General features: G+C 34.2%; 3 protein-coding genes across 4 annotated transcripts; all 3 read left to right on the top strand.

Annotated features, from left to right (window-relative positions):
- Window positions 1-251: 251 nt before the first annotated feature.
- Window positions 252-3,755, top strand: LOC133696507 (ACT domain-containing protein ACR10-like). The gene is made up of 6 exons (XM_062118708.1): window positions 252-687; window positions 1,302-1,523; window positions 2,050-2,155; window positions 2,478-2,808; window positions 3,032-3,316; window positions 3,402-3,755. The coding sequence occupies exons 1-6, from the start codon at window positions 534-536 to the stop codon at window positions 3,537-3,539; spliced, it is 1,236 nt and encodes a 411-aa protein (XP_061974692.1). The 5' UTR covers window positions 252-533; the 3' UTR covers window positions 3,540-3,755.
- A 3,999-nt stretch (window positions 3,756-7,754) lies between these two features.
- On the top strand, window positions 7,755-12,200 carry LOC133697855 (protein SEEDLING PLASTID DEVELOPMENT 1). Its single transcript, XM_062120666.1, has 9 exons — window positions 7,755-8,381; window positions 8,939-9,153; window positions 9,614-9,764; window positions 9,857-10,048; window positions 10,246-10,408; window positions 10,483-10,781; window positions 10,991-11,167; window positions 11,447-11,608; window positions 11,717-12,200. Exons 1-9 carry the CDS (start codon window positions 7,902-7,904, stop codon window positions 12,014-12,016), a joined length of 2,139 nt encoding a protein of 712 aa, XP_061976650.1. The 5' UTR covers window positions 7,755-7,901; the 3' UTR covers window positions 12,017-12,200.
- Window positions 12,201-13,152: 952 nt separating this feature from the next.
- Window positions 13,153-18,144, top strand: LOC133696544 (glycine-rich RNA-binding protein RZ1C-like). 2 transcript variants are annotated; one of them, XM_062118760.1, is made up of 4 exons: window positions 13,153-13,237; window positions 13,337-13,471; window positions 16,829-17,326; window positions 17,620-18,144. In XM_062118760.1, the coding sequence occupies exons 2-4, from the start codon at window positions 13,361-13,363 to the stop codon at window positions 17,851-17,853; spliced, it is 843 nt and encodes a 280-aa protein (XP_061974744.1). In that variant the 5' UTR covers window positions 13,153-13,237; window positions 13,337-13,360; the 3' UTR covers window positions 17,854-18,144. The 2 variants fall into 2 exon arrangements, with proteins under 2 accessions (XP_061974744.1, XP_061974745.1); XM_062118761.1 differs by lacking the exons at window positions 13,153-13,237; window positions 13,337-13,471 and adding an exon at window positions 13,786-15,941.
- Window positions 18,145-19,137: the final 993 nt, after the last annotated feature.

The raw sequence follows: 19,137 nt of genomic DNA, 5'->3' as shown, positions 1-19,137 counted from the left end.
AACACAGAGTTAAGCTATAATATCGCTGTATTCGACGTTAACAAGGAAACGAAAAGGGACGAGAAATTGAAACCTATGAAAAGACAGTTGATATATTATTTTGCATTGCGGTTTAAACAAGATTGACTAAAGTTTAATATTTTTATTTAAAATTATTAGTTTTATATATATATATATATTTTTTATTTTGATATATTCTTAAATATAAAACACTTTAAAATATAAATGTTACCGCACTAGAGACCATCATCCATTCATCAGTTCTCTTAAAGTACTTTGGTTTCTGCTAACTTTTTTGGGTCTCAAAAGTCTTTGAATATCGCTGCAACACGGAGAAAACACAGTAGCTAGAAACAAATACCGAAAAGGATGAGGGAAACTCCAAAATGTAAAAAAAACAAAAACAAAAGCAACCCTTCTTGTTAAATCTTGCTTTTTTTTTTCCTTGAAGGCAGAGAGAGAGAGAGAGAGAGAGAGAGAGAGAGAGAGAGAGAGAGAGAAGAGAGGGAGAATAGAGAGAGAAAGTAGTGAGAATGGGGATATTGCACGAGGATGTTGTTGTGATAAGTCAAGCGGAGAAGCCTGGAGAGCCGGCTGTGATTACTGTGAATTGTCCTGATAAAACTGGACTTGGTTGTGATTTGTGCAGGGTTATCTTGCTTTTTGGATTAAGCATTTGTAGAGAAGGTAAGTTTTTTATTTTTAATGTTTTTGAAATCATTACTTTTGAGTTACTTTAGTTGGGGACTGTGATTTGTAGGAAAAAGATTATTGACTGTTTTTTTTTTTTCTAGATTTTATTGGTAGGATTTATTTTACTGTCGGGATCTAATATTATCAATGAGAAAATAAATAACGATGGTTCTTATGTTTTTGTAAATTTGCTGTAGCTGAATGATCAATTTGGTGTTTTGATCGAATATCTGAAGGAGAACTAAATAAAAGGGAAATAATATATTTCTTGTTGGCACCCTGCCTTTATCTCTGCTTTGAAGGAGGTAGTTGGGATTTGCAGTTGAAAAAGTAGGTAGTTAATCTTACATTTTCTGTCATACTGAAACATAAATTGTGCATATTTAGGTTGCCGATGTTTTGTCTGATATCAAAGATAAGGTTCATGGTAAATTATACATGCATCTAACTGTTTTTTCCTTACTGTTTTTCCAATTTCATATCATTATTTGAGATAGTTAATGAAACATGAGATTGCTCCTGGAGTTTTATTGTTTGTACACTTTTTCCTTTATTTCTCCTAATCCGTAGTTGATTAGTTTTTTTTGAATTGATTTTGTATGGTGAAGATGCACAAACGGACGGGAAGTGGTGCTATTTAGTGTTTTGGGTGGTGGGGAAGCCTAACACAAGGTGGGATTTGTTGAAGAAGAGGTTATTGGAGGTGTGCCCGTCATATTTTTCAACCTCAGAATTTGACTACTACAAGCCTGAGAACCAACAGCCAAAGCCGCCGGATGTATTTCTGTTGAAGTTCTGGTGCGCTTATGACCGTGAAGGCCTTTTACATGGTAACCCAAAATTTCTTTCTAGAGAAATTGTGCCAACTTTAAAATCGGCTCTGCGTACATGGGAGTTTTGCTTTATGAGTATATTATTTCTAAAAATGTATGCCTGTTGAAATCTTTTGAGAACTTGGGAGAAGGAGTCTTGCTATATGAAGTATATTGTTTCTCTATATGTATGCCTGATTGACACCGGGAAGCATTGAGATTCATAACATAATTACTCTGTTCTGATAGATGACTTTGAAGTGGATGGAAAGGGAATGATTTAATGAATTCCTTCAGCCGGAATTTTTTTGCTATTGGAAATATAGGAAAGTAGTGATCTTTCTCTTAGTTTGCCTTAAAAAGGAAAAATGACCTCCTCGTTGCGCTGTACTGTAATTATGTTTGTTCCTTTTACCCCTATCTTCTATAAATGAGCATTCTTATCCATTATATGTGTTTTAATATAGGATCACAGCATGTAGAACATTCTCCTTTTACCAATCTTTGCTAACTAGGTGTGTTTTTTATTTTTTTTTCTATTTAGATGTAACTGAGGTTCTATGGGAGCTGGAGCTAACAATAAAAAGAGTGAAGGTGTCCACTGCTCCAGATGGGAGAGTGCTGGACCTCTTTTTCATCACAGATAATAGGTTGGTCATTCTCCGAAACTTTACTCAACTATGGTTATTCATTTCTGTTTCTCTGTATTCCATTTCTGCTTTTGAAAGTGTAATATTTGTAATTATATGTTCTTATGGTTGCTTTCCCCAAGGAAAAACAAGGCTAATTGCAATATGAAAACAACACTGCTATAACTTCTGAGTCCAGAAATTGTCTTTGGTAACTGCAAAAATGCTATCCACTCTGAATGTGCACTTATAAGTAATGGATTTGTGTGTTTGGAGAGAGAGAATCTGATGGTTCTCTTTCTTTTCACTTGCTAATCGATGGAATTTGACCATTTGTTATTAGGGAACTTCTTCACACAAAAATGAGACAGGAGGAAACAATTCATTATCTGAAGAATGTGTTAGGGAAGGCCTTGATTAGTTGTGAGATCGAATTAGCTGGGGCAGAAGTTACTGCATGTTCTCAATCATTTCTTCCTCCTGCAATCACAGAAGACATGTTTAGTTTGGAGCTTCCCAATAAACACCGGAGTGGCTTTCTTGCTCCCAATCCTGTCTCTGTTACAGTGGACAACACCTTCAGCCCTTCGCACACTCTCATTCAAATTCTCTGCAAGGATCACAAGGGTCTCAGTTACGATATAATGAGAACACTAAAGGATTATCATATCCAGGTAAGTAATTCGAAGTATGAACTATTTATATGTACTTGATGATTATAGCCTTTATTTAGACTAAAAAATCATCATGGCTTTGCTCATGGAACCTGGTGCAGAACTCTTAGAAAAAGGTTCTGGGTTTCATTGAGCAATGGAAGTTCCCTAATGCTTATCTTTCCTGGTGAGTCTCCCCTTGGTTACCAGTAATATTTATATGTGTAACATGAATTTATCTCAGATTTCTTATGGGCGTTTCTTTGCGAACCGAAAAGGAAACTGTGAGGTGGACTTGTTCTTAATGCAAGCAGATGGCAAGAAGATAGTTGACCCCAACAAACAGAATGCCTTGTGTTCTCGTCTGAGAATGGAGCTTCTGCGCCCTGTAAGACTTGCTGTGGTTAGTCGAGGTCCTGATACTGAGCTGCTTGTTGCAAACCCTGTTGAGCTGTCTGGCAGAGGCCGGCCTCTTGTCTTCCATGACATTACTCTGGCTCTCAAGACTCTAAACACCCGCATCTTCTCGGTACCATTCTTCTTCCTTTCTTTGAGTGCACACATGATTCTATCCAAGATTATCTCACAGTTTATGCAATCTTTTATTTTCTCAGGTAGAGATAGGGAGACACATGATTCACGATCGGGAATGGGAAGTCTACAGAATACTACTCGATGAAGGGGATGGTTTACCTGTGTCCCGGAACAAGATTGAGGAGGGTGTTAGAAAAGTATTGATGGGCTGGGAATAGATTGAGATGTTAACTTCAGTTAGGGCCCCTCACCGTCTCCGTACAGTTTATCCTTTCGAGTCTCTAGTGCAGCTAGGCGCTAACCGCATGCTAAATACAGATCAAGAAATTTCTCAGGAGTAATGACAAGTTCTTTTATCTCTGTTGAAATGTAAAAAAAAAACATGATGCAGGTGCATTATTTTTTCTTTTAAAAAGCTAATATCTTTTTCATGACTTCTTGTTTTTGGTCTTTGTTTTGATAAAGGCCATGCTATCATTGCCGCCATTACCCTACGGACATCACTAGCTCACCATAACCATTACTATCACAAGATTTATGACGAAAATGCTTAATGACATTACACTGCCATTTCTCAGGACACTGATCAATGGTTGATGTTAGGAATCTTGTTGATGACGCTAGTTGGTTGTTGACAAGAATGTGTCCCAGAATAATGATGCCAGCAAGGTTATTGTCTCACAATGCGCCGTAATATTACAGTGATCCGGTCACCAGAAATTACAGGCCGTGGATAAGATATTTTTATATTTTATAACAAATTATATATACAGGTTTTTTTTAATGTACTTCTATAATTTAAAAAATTTAAATTCAAATAAATTTTTTTATGAATGCATGTAATCCATACACAATTATATATATATATATATATATATATATATATATATATATATATATATATATATATATTGTTTTGGAAAATAAGATCATGAGTTAATTAATTGTTTGTGAAATGCAGTAATGATCCAGAATCGTTGGCATCCCATTAAATTGTTTTGAAAAGTGTCACATTTACTTGAAAATTATAAATCCATTTCGAAATATTTTACAGTTGATTCAGAAAAGAAAAACGCAAAACAAAGTGATATTCCAAAAGCACAGTAGAATTTGGAGTAAGCAATATTCTATATTCAGCGCAAATGAGGCCACTGATGCTGTGTTGTGTTATTAATTTTTGTTTGATTTTATTTGATGGGTTAACACGTGATTATTTATTAATACAATCTTTGATTGAGGTTAAGTTTTAAATTAAATTGGATAGAAATTAATTTGATATGATTTGATTAACCTGGAAAATTATCTTGTGGTTACATTAATTCTTTCCAACTCTAATGTGAGCTTTTCAAAATAAGGTTATTTGAAATTTTTAAAAAATAATATTGAAACAAAATTATTTTAAATTATCTTGTATCAACTTGCTCATCCATAATCGGGTTTTAAGTTGGAAAATTATTTCAAAACTTGGTTTGCCATTGAAGAATAAAGAATATTTTTTAAAAAATATGTTTTATTTAAAAATATATTAAAATAATATTTTATTTTATTTTTAAAATATATTTTTAACATTAACAAATCAAAATGATCAAAATATAAAAAAATAATTTAAATTTAAAATTTTCTGACTATCTTATTTGTCCACTGGAAAAATCATAATTAATTGATTTCTGATAGAAATAAAAATAAAAACGAACCTAATTAATAATAGTTTACTCTCTAAATAAACTTTTTTTTTGTTCTTATATATAAGTTGCTTCAATGTTTTTTCACGTGATATATTTAAATTGGATTTTTTTTAACTCTTTTTCTGTGAAGTAATATTTTTTACACGATATGATTAAATACAATTATTTTTATGAATTTAATGACTTGATAGAGTACCAGAATCAATTTAAGAAAAGATATTTACATTTTCTTGTTAATGGATAAACAAGAAAATAAAAATCTCAATATTTTTTAATATTAATCTAATCTAACTCGAGGAATCTAATTAAAATTTACTTTTAACCTTTAAATTTACTATAGTTACTTTAATTAAGATCCTACATGTAGTTACCTTGAAGTCCTTGCAAGTTTCACTTCATTCAATTGTCTTTGCAACTTAAAATTTATTCATAATTGGGATTTTTTTACTAGAAAAAGAATGCATCTTTTGGAAAACAGTAAAATATGGAGGCTAAATCGAAAGGATTAGTACTTCATTTCTCTTATCCTATGGAATAATTAAATTATTTTTACGAACTATAGGTCTAATTTACAATTAACTCTTGAGCTATTGATGGTCAGGTTGGGAAGGCCTAAAACTCTCGAGGCGGCCCAACTTTGTCGGTTGAGGGCTTGAGGCCCAGATACTGAAGAGGGTGGGCATGGGCGTCCATGCTTGTTTGTTTTAATTTTTTTAGCATTTCCTGTGGGCTGGGGCCATCTTCTTCCCTGTCAGTGTCTTTTACTTGCCCTCTTTTGAAAACCGGTCCATGTTCATAACCGGTTCATGTTTTTTAATGATTATTTTTTAAAATATTTTATATTTTAAAATATATTAAAATAATATTTTTATTTTAAAAAAATTATTTTTAACATCAGCACATTAAAATAATCTAAAAATATAAAAAAATATTAATTTAAAACAAAAAAAATTAAAAATTTTCAAATACGCTTTTAAAACGCAAAAAAAAAAAAGACCAATCTTAAATAAAATACAAGAATCATCATGTGATGATAATGAAAATTCGACTCGTGACTTAAAAAACTAACTCAAATTAAATGAAATATAATACATTGTTTTATAAGTAAATGTTTGATTAGTATTTAAAAAAAAAAACATGTCCAAATAAAAAAAACATAATTGGTTAATGAAACATGGATATAAAATAAATTTATTTTTATAATAAATTTATCTCTTTTTAAAACACAAGTACAAAATGGCATGTCCTCTCTAGTTTTATTGTTTCTATATTTTTTTTTTGCCTTGAAATCATAAGAAGATAATATATAATAGATTTTTGCTGGTATATAATTTAAAGTTTTCCCTTTTTTATATTTTTTGATTAACTTAGGTGTTCGAGTTAGGTTGCGTGTATCTTAACTAATCCCACAAACTCTAAAATTAATAACCATATAAATTTAAAGTGGTTATTATATTTGTAAATATAGGGTTAAAAATGTATACAACGGGTGGTATTGCAATCACAGGAAGTTGCTGGAAAGGCTGTGGGAAAAAATTATAAACAACTAAAAAAAGTTATTTTATGTCGCTTTTATGATATTAGTATGGCAGTGAGACTTTCAAACACGAACTCAAGAATTTTCTAACCAGCCAGTCACCACACTCAAGAATTCTCATTGGCTGAAAAGGAATTATGCTTCAAGCAGACGGAAAATTCCTCTTGTCCTTCCTTCCCTCGTGTTTTCCTTTGTCCGCTTTGAAGATTGCCGTTTGAATAAAAAGGAAAGAAAAGTCTTTCAACACTCGCATTTAAATCCTTTTTATTTTTAAACACAACGATTAAAATACTTCATGTAAGGCTTTATATATTCAAATCAAATGCATGTTTGATACTGATTAATATATATTACAGTGAGTGTTTATATATTTGTTAACTTTTATTTTTTTTTTATGTTTTATTTGAAAATAAATCAATTTAATTTTTTTATATTTTAATATGTTAGTATTAAAAATAAAAAAATATTATCTTAATATATTTTTAAACAAAAAATACTTTAAAAAAATATCATAAACTAAAATACCAAACACACTAATGTGAACAAAAACTATTTCAAAAAAATGGATTTGATTTTGAAACAAAGTATGATGACCCTTGCTTGTAAACAAAAAACACATCTACTTTTCCGTAGAGTTTATTATTTCATGAAAATAATAGTTTTTCTTGGTATTCTTTAATCACACAACAAGTATTCTAGTATTTTTATGTAATTATATTTCAATATTTTTATACATTTGATTTTATCACATATATTTCATTCTAATAATTTTTTTTATAGTTTTTTGGATAAAAAAATCACTTTCACAAGGAAAAAGTATATATATCACATGAGTTTAAGAAATAAAAAATTACTTTATATAAATAAGAATATTTTTAATAATATTTTTACTACGAAATAATTATTAATCATTTTATATCTTAAAAGTACAATTAAATAAGCTAATAAAATACTAGTTAATTTAAAATATATATAAGCATAACAAGGTAACCGATTATAAAAAGTAAGATGGCTTGAAGAAGGGCCTCACCTTGAGAGTTCCATTCAACGGAGCCCAGTCTCCAAACACAACACGAAACCAACTTCCTCTCTGCCAGAACATGTGGTCCGCAGCCACCACGTGTCCCCTCATTTCTCTTACACGAGCGGTCGTTAGTTGTTTGTCCTGTAGTGTCTTTCTACTTTTGTTTGTGGACTCCACTCTCTTCTCCAATCCAAGAGGAGATCCCTTCGAATCTTCCTCCATTACAAATCTCCCCCTCTCCATTCTGCTCCGCTTCAAAAAAAGCGAAAATCAGAAAACACAGAACAGAAAAACAAGAGACGACTCATAACAATAACAGAAACCTTGAAAGAAAATGAGATCAATGAATTCGCGTTTTTTACTCATTGATCTACAAAGCTCATGTTATTCAGCTCGGCAAATCCCACTATCAACAACACTCACTTACCTCTCAACAATCACTTCATCATTTCGTCAAACACGTGGTGTGCAGCGTCGAATTGCCTCCTCAAAGTCACCCACGCCGTCGGTTGTACGGGCTCCGGAGATACGGAGACCGGGGGATCGGTACAGGACAGGAAATGGGTCGGTGATAGATTTGGAGAATTCCGCTTCTACTTCGAGTTCAGTGAATAGTAATAGCGAGTTGGATTTGTTTCTTGAATTGTTGCCGTTGAGAATGAAGAGTGAGTTATCTGGGCACAGAGAGATTTGTGAGTTGATTGAAGTGGTAATGGATTTGGGAAGGAAGCCTATTGCCAGATTTCCATCTGGGGATTTTGTCATTTGTGAGCAGCCAGTGAGGCACGAGGATTTAAAGCATGCCATATCAAAGGTGATATTTAAGAAGGAATTTAATCGTTTGTTTTACAAGGTTTTGATTTGATTAAATTTATACGTAAGTTTATTTATTGGTGTCTTTATTAGTTTGTTTGTTTTACATGGAAGATTATCTAAGCAAATGATTTGTTTACTTTTTTTATCGTGACATTGCTTGATTTGCCAGACTTATTTTTTTATTTCTATCCTATGATTGCATTATTTGTGTGAATATATAATTAAACATTACCTGGTTGTGAGGTTTGACACCCTTTTAGCATTTTTATATATGAAGCTTCTCTGTTTGTATTATAGCTAATCAGTGACACTGTGCGCATGTGTATGCACTTTTTGTAGTGCAAATCCAAAACTGTATTTTTTAGTTAAGCTTGTGTAGAATGAAAGTGATCCAACAATGCCTTTCTGTCGAGGAATCTCAATAGTGACATTTGTGTGATTGGATATGCTGGTTATTGATTCATCTACATGAAATATGGTGTTAGCGTTAGGATGTTTGTTGGGAGGAGATTGTAGTAAAACTCTTGTCTGAAGTTAGTTGTTGTTTGTGATTAGGTTGGTGATTTTTCTGATGACAACCGTTCGGGTATTGATAGTTCTTTGCATCGTATAAGTGCCATTCGAAACCGTAAAATGCAAATTATTGGCCTTACTTGTCGGGTTGGTCGTGCTGTATGTGGAAGTGCTGAAATTATCCGTGACTTGGTTGAGGGGGGGAGTTCTATCTTGGTCATAGGTCGTCCAGGAGTGGGTAAAACAACCTTAATCAGGTATTGGTGTTTTCATGTTTGTAGAATTGAGATGCTGAGATGAATTTCATTTTGGAATATTATTTCATGGATGCTAGATTGGTACTATTGAACACATGCATGTGTATAGTTCTTGTATAACGCTTCCATTAAAAACCATGTAATATTGAGAATTCTTTATACTAGTTATGATAATTTATCACGTTTCACTTGTCATTTTTATTTTTGTTTCCTTTAACATTAAATGTTCTATCTATCATGAACTTGGATTCCCATATGTTATGCTAAAAAATCTGTAGTGGGAAAACTGGAAAAAAGAGAATAAATGGAGATAGTCTAGTCATTCAAGTTTATAGAAACTCTTAGGATAAATTTGAGAGATTGAGAATTCAAATATTTTGAGGTGATGAGAATTCAAATATTTTCATATAACCCTGTGTTAATGCCTGCTTTCTTTTGTTCTTTTTTCTGGCGTGCACAGAGAAATAGCCAGAATGTTGGCAGATGACCAGCGGAAACGTGTTGTAATTGTAGATACATCAAATGAAATTGGGGGTGATGGGGATGTTCCTCATGCAGGAATAGGTCGTGCAAGGAGGATGCAAGTTCCAAATGTTAATATGCAGCATAATGTGAGCATCAAAAAGCCTCATTGCTGTGATATTGCACAAATCACTAGAAGCTTCACTTATTTTATACCATCGCTTCATGAACTTCCATGCAGATTATGATTGAAGCAGTTGAAAATCATATGCCTGAGACCATCATAATTGATGAGATTGGAACAGAGCTTGAAGCCTTAGCTGCCAGCACTATTGCTCAACGTGGAGTTCAGCTGGTTGGAACAGCCCATGGAATGACCATAGACAACATAATAAAGAATCCTTCTTTGCAGATTCTTGTTGGAGGCATAGAGGCATGATTAGACCTTTTTTTATTTAATTATACAATCTCATGTTGATGTGCTTATACTTCTACCAAGATTGTGCTGTCTGTTGACTGTGCCATCAACATAATTTTTACTTGGTTCCACTTTGTATGGTGTCACATACATAGGGGATCCCTTTGCATAAAAGTTTCTGATTAATCCGATGTTCTTTCATTTGTGTGCAGAGTGTAACTCTTGGGGATGAGGAAGCAAGGAAAAGGAAAGTGCAGAAGACAATTCTTGAGAGGAAAGGGCCTCCAACATTTACATGTGCTGTTGAGATGATAACTAGAACAGAGTGTCGTGTTCATCACAGATTAGATGCAACGGTAGATGCTATATTGGCTGGTATGTCATATTTTAAATTGGGAAGCTCTTATTACACAATGTTGTACCCGCGCGTAACTTCTTTTCTGTAATAGGAAAATCTCCTCTGTTTGAAATCCGACACGTAGATACTGAGGGTGATGATTCTCTTAAGTTAATTCCAATACTTCAAGAGAACCTTATAGAAGAAAGTGATGATTCTCTCAAGTCCATTTCAATACTTCAAGAGAACTACGTAGAAGAAACTGAGGTGATAATTAGTGATAAAGAAAGATGTGATGAAGTAGAGTCTGATGAGGAAGATGAAGATTATCGTCCAAAACAATCCAAAACATGGAAATCTGGTGGAACTGAGCGCAAGAGGAATTCACCAGTAAGCGTGTACACTTGCAAGGTAAACTAGTCAAAGTTTCCTTCCTGAAGTTTCTTTAGCTTTGTGATTTTTTCGAAGTTGCTTCTAGGGAGTCAAAAAAATTCGGGGCAGGTAGTTTTAATCTTTTATCAGATTCCAAAAGAATATTTCCAAGAGTGACAAACTTCCTGGTAATATCAAAATTGAAAGATGGCATTGACAATCATTCTGTTGTATTTCGTTGTGCTTAGATTGTTGATTCTGATCTACTACAAGTGGCAAAAGTAATGGGGATAGAGAATGAGATAGATGTGACTGATGACATTGGAGCAGCAGATGCAATACTAGCATCCAGTTCAGAAATGAAGCAGAACCCATGGATCCGTGGTGTTGCTAAATACCACCATTTACCTGTATTTGTTATCAAGGTATTGCTCATCGTTTGTTCTCATTCAATTTTGAAGTAGTTATACTTGTCACAACATGATATCTTAACAACTTTCACTGTTTATGTTGGAACTTGGAACGAGCCCCCATTAACGATGATATATTTACTTGCACGCCAGCTTTACTTTAGGATCAGAAATGATCCATAGAAGGTTACGACTTGCGATTAAAATTTTACCCATTGAAAAAATATTGCAAGAATACTGTATTCTTCCTATATTAACGGATGGTGTATATTTAACGTTATCATGGTTTTGCAGTCAAATACCATGGCACAAATGGTGAAGGCACTTCGTATGATTCTTGGAATGGAATCTCTTGGCTCTTCATTACAACAGCCACTCAAAAGTTCTTTTGACATAGAAATTGAAGATGATGCACCGAAAAGGAAACCTACCTTGGAAGAGATTGATGCCTTAGAGGTGCAATTCCTTTGAGCATTTTGCTTTCTGTCTTCTCATTTTGTTTCGTAAAATCCAAGCATTCAGGTGTTGCATTCTTGTATGAACTCCTCTCCTGCTCTCTTACAGGAGGTTCGCCTGGCAATTGAGTATATTGTCATCCCTGGCGGAGAGCCAGTGGAGCTTCTTCCTAGACGCTCTGAAATAATTGCTCGGCAGCTAGAGCTCGTGGAAAGCTATCAGTTGACAGCAGAAAATTCAGGCACTGAAGTTAACCCTAGGTTGCAGATTCTTCCCATGAGGACAAACAAGAAAACAACATGTAGACCTCCAAAATCTAGTTCAACTTCACAGGCAGTGACAAGCTTGGAATCATTAACTGGAAGCGGTGGCACTAGTGTGACCAGGCTGCCCCTTCTTCCTGAATAATCTACACCACCTTCCTAATTCTTACAAATTTCATTGCAACCACTGGTTGATACATGTTCATTTCCTGTACAGTCGTGTAAATTATGTATCTCTTGAGATGCAATTATTTAACGTTGTTAATGTGTAATTCTATTATTCTCACTATTTCATCAAATGGAAAATCATAATCTCTCATTGCAATTCAGACCATGTGCCATGTTGTAATTACAAATCTATTTCACATACCCGAATCAGATGCATCTTATCTCAAGTTGACCTATGTTACAGAAATTTTCTTCGAGGAAAATTATGAACAAAAAATTTAACTGCCTGTTTCATATTAATAGTGTGTTTAGAAACGCTATATAAACCATATTTTTTTTAAATTTAATTTTTTTTTATTTAAAATAAATTTTTTTATATATATTTTCAGATTATTTTGATGTGTTAATATTAAAAATAATTTTAATTTTTTTAAAAAAAATTAATTTTAATATATTTTTAAATAAAAATTATTTTAAACATAAAAAATATAGAAAAGAAAAGGCTTATAAAAAATAATTCTCGTACTAACAAAAAAAACAAGTAGTTCAAGTGTAGGAACACATGAGGGTTTGAACAGACATCAACTTTGTTCCATTCACCATCATCTTTTTTTGTCAGATTCCTGTAAGAAAAAACCGTCAATCATGACATTATTTTTTTTTATAATAGAAAAAAAGGAGAAATATATTTAGATTAACTTATAACAATTTAGATGAAAATACATTTTCTAAACAATAATAATAAAGACAGAGTCCCACAAAAGTAATTTTATACGTTCTAGATAAATAAATTACATGATGAGATGAGATGTTAAGTTTAAATTTCAAATTCGAGAATCAATGGAAAAAATAAACTTATTGAATTTACTTTAGTGATGAATAATTTAAATTAGAACTAAAATAATTTATTATTTTAAATTCAAATTCCATGTACAAAACATGAAAAAGGAGAAATTATCGTGTTTATAAAGATAGTATGAATTTAAATAAAATCTGTTTTTTTTTTAATTTACATCTAATATGCTTTTATTATTATGTGGGCCATGAGTACAGGCCCGCCGTAAATTTAATATAAGCCCACGGTCCAGGGTCCATCTTTAGGAAGATACTTGATAAAGTCTCTCTCAGAAAAAAAATAAAATAAAATCATAGATTTTTTTTAGGGTTTCCACACGGGCTCGGTGAGGCACAAAAAAAGGTAACAAATTTCTTCTCTTTCCTTCTCTTATTTCTTATTTTCTTGTTTCTCTCTTTCGCCTGTTCAATTTCTTGCCAAAAGGGGGATCTTTTTGCGCAGTTTTTATATGATATAGAGAGAGAAATGGCCGGAAAGGAAGAGAACCGGATATTTGTCGGAGGTTTGTCATGGGACATCACTGAACGGCAGCTCGAGAATGCGTTTGATCGCTTTGGAAAAATCGTTGAGAGTCAGGTACGGTACTGTTTTTTCTTTTCTTAAGAGATTCTGTTTGGCTGGTGAGAAAACGAGGGGAAATAAATTGTGAAAATTTGAAATTTTATAGGTCATTTTAATTAAATAAATAAAAAACTTAAGAAAAATAAACTGTGTTTGCCTCTCTGTGTTTTTTTAATTATTTATTCAAGTTTCTGTTTCTGTTCTCGTTGATTCAGAGGATAATAATTATAATTTCTCTGAATTATCTTTATAGTTCTATCTTATTAATTCTTTCCCTTTGTTGTTCTTGGTTTGCTGATTTATGATCTTTTGAGATGCGGTGTGTTTAGAGATTTTTTTCCACCAGAGTGGTTGCTGAAGCACAGCGACGTTTGTTTGATGGATTAGATTAGTTTGGTCGGATCCTTATTTTAGTTTTGCAAGCAAGGATGTAGCAGTGGTTTCTGGATATGTGAAATTTTGAAGTTAATACACCTGGTTTTTTTAAAAAATGGCTATCGGGGTAAAGAGTTGTTTTTTGAGGAAGATATGTTGTTGGAAAAGGTGGGAATGAACATGATTGTGGTCTTTCTGGTTAAGTGATTGATTGGCTTTGACAGTTACAGTATATCTGGATTCATGGATGATGTACTGGGGAGTCTAGCTGAAATTTCATTTACTCAAAGAGCTTTATTTTATCAAGGATCACGTAAATTCTCTTTCAGTTGGTGTTTCCCATGCTAGTTGGACCAGAACATCAAAAAGGTTTTGGGAGAAGATTTTTCAAGCTGGACACTTGTCTATGCGGTTCTTTCTTGGATGTTTGTTAATGGGCTTTTATGTCATGCTTTCATTCTCTGAGATTCTCGATGGTTACCTAGTGCTGTTTGATTATCACTCTATGGTATAGCATTCGGGAAATTTCTGTTAGGACTTCTATGTCATCGTGTCTCTTTGCCGTTCTTGACTTGACTTTTCCTCCACTGATAATCAGAAATGCTGCATCCCTTATGTTTTGACCTCTTTGTTATGGTGCGCATGCACGAATTTTGACTTTGATATGTAATTTGGGTGGGATACATTCATGGTTTTCCCAAGTATAAAAACCTAGTTCTGATGCATCATCATTCTTGATGCTGCAACTCATGTGAAGCAGTTAAAGCTGTCTCTTTCTGCATGGAAATGGATCCTTTTACCATGCTAGTGCTGTTCGAGTTGAGGTTCCAGCTTTTCATCCTTGCATTTACTCCTCATCTTTGAACTGCATTCAGCTTCTTGCTTATTACCGATAACAAGATTGCTGTTGGTGGACTTATCCATTCAGTGTTCAGGATAATTTTACAGACCATGGATATGGCTCGTTAACATTGATTAAATCGCACACTGCATCCTGCATTCCAGCATATGTAGGTCACCCTGTTCGTGGGCTTTGTTTGTTTGTAAATCCCTTGCATTTACTTGTGTCTGTTGGAAGCCTCGGGAGTCCTAAATTGTATTTATTGCTTTGATGTATCGGAACTGCATTCTGCATGGAAGAGGACAGATTCAGTGCCTTCTTGGCAATACAGAATTGGGTGCCTTGTAGCTTGCCAGTGACTGTTTTGTTAATCTAAAATCTGCCTTTAACAGTTAGTAGCAGAGCTGTCTATTCTTGGAAACTGGAAATGCTTATATGTGGATCTTTTCAGACCTGCACATTGAATATATGTAGTTTTTAGCTGCTGGAGTTGTTTCCTCTCTCTCTGTCTCTCTCTCCTCGTTTTCACCGCGCTTTATCCGCTTTGTAACTCCAATGGAAGGAATGGACATAGGCCACCTGCTAGCACAAGCACTGAAAGTTTTCAACATTAAAGCACCTGACAGTAGTCCTAGTTCTCTGGTTTATAAGGTTTCACCAGAGTGGACTTGGACAAATCCACGACTGCATAATTGACTAGTTGAATCAAGTTTAACACGTCCTGCTGTTTGTCCATTCATTGCGTGGCAGATGCATTGACAAAAAAATGTTGTTTCTTGGTTGCATGGTTGAGTTGATTCTTTTGTCAGCTTGCCAACGGAATGATGAGCTACTGAAGAAGGATCCAGAATGATGGAAATGGTCATGTCCATTCTGTATTGGTGAAGGATTGATTAGTTTGAGATGTTTCATGGTGGATAATTTGGTTTTATGAGAGCCATTAGACTGATATGATGTTTAAATTATATTTTGGGATTTTTTTTTAGTGAGATTTGATGACCTAGGCTGGAAAACGATCGTATTCAGTAGAATGCTTGCAGGGATAACCATCTTTAGTGGGATGTTTGATGAAGATTGATCCATTCAAGTTTATGGAAGGTATGCGATGGTTATTATGGAACCCCTATCTTGGATTCTGTGGAACATAGTGGTCAGAGGTCTACTTGCTAGATATCAGTTACTGTTTTGAAGATTCTTCTGTTTTCCTTAAGAACTCTTTGCAAAATCAAACATTTGGGATCCTTTACTATTCCATATAACAAAGTGAAAGTAAGTTATCTACCTGACTATCAATCATCTTCTTCCTGATTATTTTTTCATGCAAATCAATCTTGTGCTGTTTGTTTTTTGATCCCACCTTTCCCTTTTTGTTGAGAGAAGATGATATCACATTTGATAGCACATTCTAAAACCAATCACTCAGTCATGTACTTTAACTTGTGTGCTTTTGCATCAGTACTGCAGGTCTGTTTACTGATGGTGCGCTGAAGTTATTTTTGTGTTCTGTAGTTTTAAGTTGGAGTGATATTTGTCACCCATTATTGTTACTCCCTGACCTGTTTTGTTGGCCCAAATTCACTTCCTTTTGTTGTCGCAAAATTTGTCCATAGTTGATAGTCGAATGTCAAGATTTAAGAATAAAAATGAGTACATATGAAGTGTATTCAATGCTGTTCCTTGATCATTGTTCTGAAAGGAAAATGGACCAACATAGCGAAATAAAGGGAGTAATGTATTGTGTTGGTACAGTCCAATCTAAAAGCTCCCTCGAGTCTGATAATTGTTTTAAGAGAAATAGTATCTCCTAAATAGCATGAGACAGCATATAGCATCTTCTTATTCTCTTCATGTAAAAATCGAATCGCATCAGCTGGTTTTCTCCAGCATGTTTCACCTGAATTGATTGATCTTTCATCATCTCCTGCTTCAAGTATGCACAGCTTCAGGTTTTCCTGACACTGCTAAAATGATAAAGTGAATTCACTGTATAGCGTTATATATACATTCTAGCCCTTCATGTTCAATATGCATCAGATAAAAAGTGTTGCTGCATCATCCTTTGCATAGTATGATTATTGCACTTCAGCTACTGCTGATTTTCTTACATTCATATAATTGCCTGCCGTATCATGTTTTCCTATTTGGTGTTTCTGCAGGTGATGTTGGAAAGAGATACAGGCCGTCCACGTGGATTTGGATTTATTACATTTGCGGATCGTCGAGCCATGGACGATGCTATCAGGGAGATGCATGGACGGGACTTTGGTGACCGTGTAATCTCAGTGAACAAGGCCCAGCCTAAAATAGGAGGAGATGATTCAGACCATGGCTACAGGGGAGGCTACTCAACTGGAAGCAGGGGAGGCTATGGGGGAGGAGACAGACCTGCTGGACAAGATGAGTGCTTCAAGTGTGGGCGTTCAGGGCATTGGGCTAGAGATTGCCCTTCAGCTGGTGGTCGAGGTGGTGGTGGAGGTTTAATCTCTTCGCGTTCTAGGTTTGGAGGGGCTGGAGACCGTGGGGATCGTTTTGGAGGAGATCGTGATCGATACATAGATGACCGCTATGATGGGGGACGCTATGGTGATAAGGATCGTTTTGACAGTAGAGACAACAAGTATGGGGGCCGTGATCGTTATGCTAGCGACAGGTACCTTAAGTTTTGAGATTTGAAAATGCTAGAATGGTATTGCATGCTTCGTGTCTTTATCCTTAGTATTGTAGTAATTGCTTGCTTTTATCATTCTGCCACCCCTAATATTTAATTTTGTCGTTTGCTTCTAAATATGCATGTTGGAATTCGATTGCGAGGCTTTACCCTTTTTGTATTCTAGGGACATCCATGGATGAATTCATTTATCCAGTACCTTATGTAGCATGATGAACTAGTTATGCCTTTTTCTTTTCATAAACAGTGTGGTTCTTAATTCGTAAACCATGCAGGTACCCACCAAATGGAGATCGATTTTCTGGGGATAGGTATGGTGGGTCAGATCGCTATGCACAAAATGGTTATGGCAAAGACAAAGGCTATGATAGGGATGTTGGTCCACGAGGGGGCAATGATAGGTATGGAAGTGGAGGGCCTCAACGCCATGATAGGAGCAGCTACAGAAACAGGCCAGGACCTTATGACCGCCCCAGCAGAGGTGGACACCCGTCATCTTTTGAGCGCTACTAATTGTTTGCTTGTGGTCAGTGTTATCAAACTTGTAGATCCATGCTGTATTTTACGTAATCAGTTTGAACAATCTGTGATGTAGGATGGATGGTCTGTCTTTAATTTTCAATCTGTCAAGTCTTGTGTAGGATGACGCAATTGTTAAAGGTACGGCCGGGTTAATAGTTTCATCCAGATATGATTTTTTGGCTGGCTTCCATTTTTAACTTAATCGAAACCGAATGAGTGCATATGCAAACTATATCATCCTTTTACAGCTGCTTTTTATCTGAAGGGACCAAGTTACCGTGATGCTTGTTTGTTTGGCTAATTACTGTTTGTTTTATAAAGTTTATACTATGTGTGTGTATTAACAATAATAATAATAATAATAATGGTAAAACTACCATTTGGGGTGGTGAGCTCGTCACTGAACTCTATCTTGCCACAACGAGTCGGGTTTACATCTGACTTTATTTGATTTCGATCGGTGGAAGCCTGATCTGATCAATGGATATGTGGTGATGCATTAGTGCTCTCGGTATTGTGGTAGTTAATGTTTTTTCTCAACTGATAAGAATAGATTGGCTAGCTAAATAACATTGGATTTCACGTGTAATTGTGTTTTAGATTTTAATTTTCTGTAACTAGAAGTGTATTTTTAAAATTGTAAAAGCTGTATAAAATCTCTCTACCTTACCATGAGCTAATGATCTGTTTGGCTGTTTAATCCTTCGGAGAATTGAACTAAATTTAACCGGGTTAATGAGTCAACTCAGGCTCTTAATCAACTTAGCCAATTTATTTTTTCTATTAATTTTTTTCTTTAACTTCAATCGGTCTGAGTCTCTGATCAATTGGGTCTGGTTGATATGGGTCTTACAATTATACATGTATGTGTTTTATGTCAATATCAAAATATATGTATATGTTATATTGTACTTAAAAAAAATCTAAATTTTTTATAAATATATCTATATAATATAAAAATATATTTGGAACTAGGTTTAATTAGGTTCCGATAATATTCATACTTTATTTATTATCAATTAAATAATATAAGTATTCACTTATTCGGTTTGAATCTGATCAAGTCGGTATCATCTTCTTATCTTTCTTAAATTGACATCCTTATTGGACAGGGTAATGATAGTTTTAAATTTTGTTGAGGGTATCATTTTCTTATCTTCCTTTTTTTTAATTCAATATTGTTTATTTCTGGATATAAAATTATAACTTTTACGTGTTAATATAAATAAAATAAAAAAATAAATATTTTAATATATTTTCAAATAAAATCAATTT

This window comes from Populus nigra, chromosome 6 (genome assembly GCF_951802175.1).
Source record: "Populus nigra chromosome 6, ddPopNigr1.1, whole genome shotgun sequence".
Lineage (NCBI taxonomy): Eukaryota > Viridiplantae > Streptophyta > Magnoliopsida > Malpighiales > Salicaceae > Populus > Populus nigra.
Note: the sequence above shows the minus strand (reverse complement) of the source record. Positions and strands in the feature narration are given on the sequence as shown.

Coding starts and splice junctions, on each gene's coding strand:
- LOC133697855 (XM_062120666.1), top strand. CDS start 7,902: ATGAGATCAATGAATTCGCGTTTTTTACTCATTGATCTACAAAGCTCA. Junction 10,049..10,245: donor TTCTTGTTGGAGGCATAGAG/GCATGATTAGAC, acceptor ATTTGTGTGCAG/AGTGTAACTCTTGGGGATGA. Junction 10,782..10,990: donor TAAGCGTGTACACTTGCAAG/GTAAACTAGTCA, acceptor CGTTGTGCTTAG/ATTGTTGATTCTGATCTACT.
- LOC133696507 (XM_062118708.1), top strand. CDS start 534: ATGGGGATATTGCACGAGGATGTTGTTGTGATAAGTCAAGCGGAGAAG. Junction 688..1,301: donor ATTAAGCATTTGTAGAGAAG/GTAAGTTTTTTA, acceptor TGTATGGTGAAG/ATGCACAAACGGACGGGAAG. Junction 2,156..2,477: donor TTTTTCATCACAGATAATAG/GTTGGTCATTCT, acceptor ATTTGTTATTAG/GGAACTTCTTCACACAAAAA.
- LOC133696544 (XM_062118760.1), top strand. CDS start 13,361: ATGGCCGGAAAGGAAGAGAACCGGATATTTGTCGGAGGTTTGTCATGG. Junction 13,472..16,828: donor GAAAAATCGTTGAGAGTCAG/GTACGGTACTGT, acceptor GTGTTTCTGCAG/GTGATGTTGGAAAGAGATAC. Junction 17,327..17,619: donor GTTATGCTAGCGACAGGTAC/CTTAAGTTTTGA, acceptor CCATGCAGGTAC/CCACCAAATGGAGATCGATT.